We start from the raw sequence: 8,464 nt of genomic DNA, 5'->3' as shown, positions 1-8,464 counted from the left end.
TGCCAGACAAAGAAGCGGCATTCATCACTCCAGAGAACACGTCTCCACTGCTCTAGAGTCCAGTGGCAGCGTTCTTTACACCACTGCATCCGACGCTTTGCATTGCACTTGGTGATGTAAGGCTTGGATACAGCTGCTTGGCCATGGAAACCCATTCCATGAAGCCCTCTATGCACGGTTGTGGTGCTAATTTGAAAGCCACATGAAGTTCGGAGGTCTTTAGCTCTGCACACAGTTGGTGACTTCTGCGCACTGTGCGCTTCAGCACTTTGTTATAATACCACTAACAGCTGACTGTGGAATATTTAGTAGAAAGGAAATGTCACTGATGGACTTATTGCACAGGTGGCAACCTATCACAGTACCACACTTTAATTCACTGAGCGCCTCAGAGTGACCCATTCTTTCACTCATGTTTGTAGAAGCAGTCTGCATTCCTAGGTGCTAGATTTTATACACCTGTGGCCATGGAGGTGATTGGAACACCTGAATCCAATGATTTGGAGGGCTGGCCCAATACTTTTGGCAATATGTTGTGTTTAATCCTAAATTCACTCAAACTACTCAGAAGAGACTAAAAATAATGATGTCATTACTACTACCCAAATCAAATAATAGTGCACTCAGCAAAGTGCAGTAACCCATAGCAACAAACTAGCAACAACTGTGGGTATAGGATTATAACTGTTTCCTTTTTTTAATGGTTGAACTGGATGGACTTTTGTCTTTTTTCAGCCAGACTAACTATGCAACTATGTAACTTCACTTTACAAAAGCAAAACCAGTCCAAGATTGATTCTGATTGGTTAAAGCGGTTGCAAACTTCAGACATGAAATATGAACAAAGCATATCCCTCTATAGCGTGAGCTTGTCTCAGTCAAGAGCACTAATAGGTAGATTTACTAAAGTTGGATTGGGCAAAATCTGGTGCAGGTGTGCATGGCAGGCAATCGGCTTCTAATTTCAGCTTGTTCAATTAAGCTTTGACAATAAAACTTGGAAGTTGATCGGTTTCTATGCAGAACTGCACCAGATTTTGTACCATGCACCTTGAGTAAATAACCCCTTAAGTGTAATTTCTGTCTGCTGCTTCATTCCACTACTATCAGAATAAATCAAAATCACTTCTGACAAGTTTTCCTGACACCAAGAGAAAAATGATGACAGGGGAGGGACCTCCAACAGATTTACAGCCTCAGCTCTATTCCTGTGAGCCGTGTGGAGGAAATGGGGGGGGGGGGGTCTCTTCCCTCCAATCAGCTCCCAATGAGCTCTGCAGAGTAACTTCAGCTCACCACCCCCATTTTACTGGCCTCTCAGACAAGCATTAAAATTCAGCACTTTGAAATGATGTAGAGAAGTCTATAGACAAACAGGTACAACTTATGTAGAAGGATTGGTTTCATCTTTGTGTATTACCTGAGGCTAATCACATCACTGGGTATATGTAAGGGTTTACAACCATTTTAAACACTTGCCCTCCAGAAGATTTACTCCCCTTCCTGACCCATTTTTTGCAATACAGCGCTGTGTTACTTTAACTGACATTTGCGCGGTCATGCAATGCAGTACATAAATAAAATTCATGTAATTTTTTTCCCACAAAGTTTTCTTTTGGTGGTATTTGATCACCTCTGCGCTTTTTATTTTTTGCGCTATAAACAAAAGAAGGACTGACAATTTTGAAAAAAAAAAAAAAAAAAACCCAAACAATATTTTACCATATACATTTTATCAATAAAAAAATAATTTCTTCATAAATTTAGGCCAATGTATTCTGCTATATGTGTTTGCTAAAAAAAATCCCAATACATGTATATTAATTGGTTTACGTGAAAGTTATAGCGTCTACAAATGGTGGTAAATATAGTGGAATTTTTAGGGTCTTTTTTTTGGGTGGGAACTAACTGCCACTGACATCTCCAATGCATCTCATACAGTGATCAGCTCTAATAAAAAGCACTGACACTGTATTGACACTGAGCAGTAAGGGGTTAACCTGGGGCGATCTGGGGCAATCAAAGGGCTGTGTGTTAGGGAGTGATTTTATCGTGTACTGTGTGTAGTTTTACTAAGCAGACCTACTGCTTTCTATCTCTCTACTGTGCAGAGAGATAGAAAGCAGCACGTCCATACTGACAGGAGAGAGATCTGTGTTGTTTACACACAGATCTCTCCCCTCTCAGCTTTCCCAACAATCACTGAGTCCTGGCTGGGAATCGCTGGCCGGGACCCGGGGATTGGCATCCTCAGGCGTGCACGCCCCTACCCGGAAATGCAAAATCACGTAAATATACATGATTTTGCACGGCTGCCCTATAGCAGTACATCTGCTTTGGGGCAGTCGTCAAGCGCTTAATAGTGATATTGAAAGAGCCCATGTATTGATCTACAAGACATAAACAACAGCAAATAAAAACACAAAAAAACATAGCTTCATATTTATAGAAATATATTTAAACAAGGTTCCAAATACAGATGTTTCAAACAAACAAACAAGGTTATCTGTGAGGATCATCAAACCAGATCACTGGGGCTTAGAACACCTTTCTTTAAGATCAGGTTTCCATACAGAGCAGTTTCTCTGCAACAGACAAAAGAATTGGAATGTAAGATAAAAACAGAGTCTAGAAAAGACTATAAATAAATACAAACAGAAGCAGTGCACACAATTTGTATTCAGTTCAGTGACATTTGGCACGATTAGGTGCCCATAGACAAGTTTACAGTCTCTGGATCTGACAACGATCAGTACCAACAGATAAAGATGGCGAAGGATCATCTGAGGGCATAATAGGGGGGGATTCACTAAAATTGGAGCACATAGAATCTGGTGCAGCTGTGCTTAGTAAAACAATTTTAGGTTTTATTGTCAAAGTTGAATTGACGTTAGAATCTGATTGGTTTACTTAACACAGATGCACCAGATCCCATGTGCAAAAATTTCAGCAAATGACCCCCCACTGAGCACATAAATTAGAAAACAAAGAGTGATGCTTATCAAATGGAACAAAACTTTGTGGGTCACTACTTTCTAGAAAAATGTAAGGAAATTAGTATCAGTACTAAGATCAAGATGATTTTTGTTCCATACTTAGGCTGTATTTGCACAGACGTTTTGCCATAGTGCAAATGACAGTGGCAAAAATCTACCAATTTCCGCGCCTGGATTTGACAGTTGTCTCTGACCGCAATCACCGCAGGTAATCACTGGCTGTGCAAACAGTCATGAATAGCTGTTGCCACTGACAGATTCTCACTGCGGTTTACGGGCTTGACAGCCACAGCTACCCAGACATGACTGTCAATCCCAGCTGCAGCAAGCAGTAGATTCTTGTCACTGCCATTCGCACTGTAACTATAAGCCCATGCGAGTGAAGCCTAATACTTTCTGTGCCCATATGGTAAGGATATAGTTTTGAGGTGTTAATCCATTAGCCAGTATGTTGAGGGTCAAATAAAGGGGAGTTAAGGAGTTATTTTAGGAGTCAATGTAATATGTAAAGTGTTGTGTAAATTGACGGCGCTATACAGGTACCTGTATTAAATAAAGGTGTTCAGATGAACCCAAGTTTTAAAAGATAGACTGGGACAGGTTCTCAAACATTTTAAACTAAGGCCAGTTCACTGTTCTTCAGAAACTTTAAGCCTTTCGCAACCAGGTCTGTCAGTGGGGGTTTTATACACAATCCAGTGGCTGTGATCCAGGCTCCCCTTGACCATCTGCGGGCTCGGGACCAACATGGCGGGTGCCGGCAGGTGGAGAGGAGAAAGGAGCGCAGACACGTTCACTCTGCTCTCCTTCTTACTGTGGCCTGGAAGGCAACATGTAAGACATCACTTCTGGGTCACCGCTGTCACTTTCCCCAGTTATTCTAGCCAAGGAGAGATGTATTGTAATGCAATCTGCATTGTAATACATCCAGTGGAGCCCAGAGAAAACATGCAGGGTCTTTTAGACCCTGCATGTCTAAAAGAGAAAACGTCACCTAAAAATCATCACACAGGGGACTTTGTGTGTTGATATTTGTCACCATTTCACAGGTGCACGCAAATTTAAAGGTTTGACATGTTGGGTATCTAATTACTCAGCGCAACCTCGACTTTTATATTTTACCAAAATTTGGGTAATTTGTTTCCGTTTTTTTTCCGTAAAATTCACTTTAGTGTATTTTTTACTGAAATTTTGCATTTCCTAGACCTTTGCAGCAATATTGTATGACATGAAAAATTGGAACTACCATTATTTTATTCTCTAGGCAGGGCATCTGCTTTCAGAAAATATATAATGTTTGAGGGTTTTGTGTAATCTTCAGGCCTAAAATGATTTTTTAAACATGTGCGTAAAAAAAAAAGAGGCAAAAATGGATCTGGCAGCGAAAGGGTTAATGGTTTGTCATGTGCGCCTCTACACCATGAACACAGTCATTGTCTCCTGGCATATTAAAAAAAAAAAGCTCTCTTCTTGAGCTACAAGTAAAAGTAACCATAGGTCCATTGTTGGCTGAATATTCTGCATTCAGAACCAATTTTGTTTTCTTTGACATAACAAAACACAAATTATCATGCTAGTAATGGTATTGTAACATAATCATGAAGTGATCTGTCACTGTGCTGAATATTGACTGAGTATTAATACAGGATGAATATAGTTTTGCACAGGGCTTTTTTTTCCCCTCAGAGAATCACCCCTTGTCTCCACTCCTTTACCCACCTCTGAGTACCATTCCTTGGTTGCATCCTGTATCCACCTTCCAGTACCACTCTTTTTAGAGAATACAGAACAAAGTATCATTTTGTGGTGCAAAGTAATTTGTATGGAATTTGTCAAGGACAATAGACCCCTCCAGCAACAATAGATCCCCTTGCAAAAATACCACCCCAGCAACAGTAGACCCACAGTAGCAACAACAGATCTCCTAGGAACCATCATCAATATACCTGTCCTTCAACAGTAGATCCCTTCCAGCAACATAACCACCCCAGCAACAATAGACCCCGCTCAAAAATAGATCCCCTCCAGTGACAATAGATGCCCCAGCAGCAAGCATCAATATACCCTCCAGTACACCCCTTGCAATTACATACATTCAGTGCTGGAGGTGCCCTGTGTTCCCCCACGTTCCTGCTGAAAAAAAGCCCTGGTTTTGCAGCTCTTAGCTGGATACACAAAAAATCGGAAGGAAAATGAAAGGAGCTTCACACGATTACATTGTGTTTCTCAACGGCTAAGGACTTATTCACACTACTGTGGTAAGGCGTTCAGCAATGCACATTACATGAATTAACATAATGCAGTGAAATTTATTCTGAATGGCACCCTAGAACACCCTGTCGATGGATGTGGGTTGCAGCACAGCACAAGGCAACACAATAATGTGTGCTGCAAAGTGCTGCCAGAAATACTACATGCAACTTTTTTGGTGCATTAGGCTGCCCATTTAAATTAATTGGCCCCCCCAATGCAATACACGTTAATGAAAGTGCACTACAGAGCTCAAAAAAGTAAATGGGCCCAGAGAGTCCTGCTTTCTATATAACTAACTAGCACTAGCTGTTACCTAGAAAGGACAGTTGTAGCTACTCTGACTATGAGAATAACAACATGACTTATATTGTGTGGCTATTATACACACTAAGAATGATTATTCAAGGACAACAGTAATATATATAACCATTCCGTTTATTTTTTTGGGTTTTTTTTCCTTTTTCTAAGTTCAGTCTTTTTTAGAAGTGAAAAGAAAAATCAGTTTCATATATAGTAAGGCTGCAGTAAAGCATTCCATGAGCGATGATACTTTTTCCTCAGCCAATTACAGTGATCACAGAATTGTGAAGTCTGTCCCACCTCCCAGTGTTCACACCTGCTTAAAAGGCCAGCAAGAGGGAGCAAGAAAAGATTATATGGAAACCAAATGTGATTAAACCTTTCATAAATTCTAAACCATTAAACATTACAGTAGAAACAAAAGAATTTTAAAAAGAGAAAGCCCCTGCACCAAGAACTACTCAGATGACAGCCAATATCATTTTTTTAGTTTTGTACTTTTTTGCCGCATTATTCAAATAGAATAAAATAGAATAAATTTATTACTGAAACTGTGCCGAATTAAGATAAGAGGCTATATGTATATAAAAGAGAAAAACCAGATCCAGACAAAGAAACAACATGCTGAACAGACATATTTTAGTAAAAAGAAATGTTAAAAGCTGCTGAAATCTGGCTAAAGCTGGCCATATACTAGTAGAATTTTGTTAGAAATTTTTCATTTTAGGAGCATTCATTAGATTTTCTAAGCATTTGTTTTCGACCACAGTGACAAGGAAAAAGCTGAAAGGAAATTCTCCTGGAATTAACACATTTTTAACAGTGAATGTGGCTTTTGTTTACAAAGTCCATTTACGCCAACATTGAATGTTAAAAAAAAAACGTTTTTGAAGTACTTTCAAATGAAATTTGTCAAGTCATCAAATGTACCAATGAGAATTTTTATATGAAATCTACTAGAGTATGGCCAGCTTATAGTAGAACTATAGGCAAAACTTTTTTTTTCCATTTTGGATGGAGTAAAGGAGGGTTATAACACCCTTTTTTGCCATCTGTGTTCTTTTGGGGAGATTTACCTTTACTTTCTGTCCCATAGCCAAAACAGAAAATGGAAGAAAATCCCTGCAAAATTAAGGGAAACCTTTAGGGCATCCAGGTCCCCAGAACTAGGGTCTCCATTGAAAGATTTCCCCTCTATTACTTTTCTGGGGACAACCCAAAATTTGGAATATTCTTTTGCTTTCATTTTCAATGATAATGGCAAATGGGACAAACAGATAGCGTCAATCTCCCTAATGGTGGCAAAGACAGCAATAAAAACTGACAGGTGTTCTAATCCTTCTCCACTCTATTCAAAACTAAAAAAAATTAAAAATGGTTTTGCATTTAGTTACATTTTAAGTCCTCAATATGTAAATTAGCTTCCTAGCAAACTCAAAAACATGAATAATACTTAGTCAGTATACGAGTCATGGCTTGTAACTGGGAAGATGAAATAAGGGACTTATGTAAATTCCAGCTTCCAAACATCCCTATGATGTGCTGCAGATCACATACTTACTATACATATATGTAATGACCAAGAAGAGAGTCACAACCGTAAGAGATGTCAGGTTTCATCCACCTATGTATGACCCAAAAGCTGTCTGTACAGTAATCATGCAGAAGAAGGGGATTCACACAACAATCCAACATGATTGAAATTTTTCTGCATCTCAGACACACAGACATGACAGCCATTTCTGAAAACCTGTTGTGAGTTTTTTGTTTTTTTTTTAAGGGGTAGTTTAGAAAGAAAAACTGCTTCCTGGAGATGTCCGTGAATACTTACCCTGTGGCCACAATAGCAAAAGCATTTTTTGCTCTTCCATAAAAAGAAAATCTTTCCACTTTTTCTAGGGGAGCCTGTAAGACATAATTTTATCATAATTTTATCAGACGTATGAACAACTTGTTTAAAACAGATGATAGAAACATAGGAGAATGCCATCAGTTGAAACAAAATGTGTAGGTCAGAGCTGTGCTGTTTGCCCATTTTATTTGTGAGTAGCTATACTGTTTTCAATACCCTTTATGAGAGTCTGGCTCTTTTTGTCTTCCCATATATGCTTCTTTAAACATGAAGTGACATACATTATGAATGGAAGTGGCGATACCCCTGACTTACTGCCAGAGTGTTTCTGATATTCTCAAGCATTATGTGACTTATTGTGACTCCATATTGGAGGGTCATACTCTTATGGTAAGTCTCTGTGTGTGGCACCAGGTGGAAGAGCACATATTTTTGTGTTTTTTAAACACTTTGAAGAGTTTTTTTTATCATCTACTTTGCTCACTTCTTCCAAAGTTTGAAATACACAAGCAAAATTTGTAATTTTTAACCACTAAAGACATTGATTTGTATTTTTTTTTTAAATGCATTTTGGGTGATTTGATTACAAACAATCATTGGTTTATTTATGAGGGTTTAATCATCTGGTGTTTTATTTATTATGTATTTTATTAGTACAGCACTATGCTTAATTCCTCCTTTCTGCTCATCAGCCTGCTAAATGCTACCTAAAGAACTACCATTACTGAATAGCACACCAGTAACTTGAACTGCTAAGACTTCTGTGTATTTCTGATAAATGATAAGTGTCTACATTCTATACTTACCAAATACGGTTTTATCCAACTGAACTTTAATGTACAGCATATGTAGGTGGTAAAATCTCCTTCCACTTACATAAGGTATTTTTAGAGGTGTTAGAAACCAAGTCATTGTGTGCAATACTGCAAAAAGAACTTACTCAAAAGTTAGACGACTTTCACATGATGTGGATATGATCTCCTACCGATAAATGGTTCTGGAAACCATCTACACCAGGTGGGAGCAATGAGCATGTGGAGCAGATAGAAAATTCTATTCTCCC

At 38.8% G+C, this 8,464-nt stretch overlaps 1 protein-coding gene across 1 annotated transcript in view; it reads right to left on the bottom strand.

The window, feature by feature from the left end:
• Positions 1-2,436: 2,436 nt before the first annotated feature.
• FUOM (fucose mutarotase) overlaps positions 2,437-8,464 on the bottom strand; it is a 43,571-nt gene continuing 37,543 nt past the window's right edge. The window contains exons 5-6 of the mRNA XM_089680029.1: positions 7,381-7,454; positions 2,437-2,585 (exon numbers count right to left, since the gene is read on the bottom strand). Of these exons, the coding sequence (XP_089536155.1) occupies positions 2,519-2,585; positions 7,381-7,454 (141 nt within the window). The 3' untranslated portion in view covers positions 2,437-2,518. The remainder of the gene's footprint in view (positions 2,586-7,380; positions 7,455-8,464) is intronic.

Source organism: Staurois parvus, unplaced genomic scaffold (genome assembly GCF_062004578.1).
Source record: "Staurois parvus isolate SC_StPar_1 unplaced genomic scaffold, SC_StPar_1.0 ptg000234l, whole genome shotgun sequence".
Lineage (NCBI taxonomy): Eukaryota > Metazoa > Chordata > Amphibia > Anura > Ranidae > Staurois > Staurois parvus.
The sequence above is the reverse complement of the archived record's forward strand: the minus strand, read 5'-3'. Positions and strand labels throughout refer to the sequence as shown.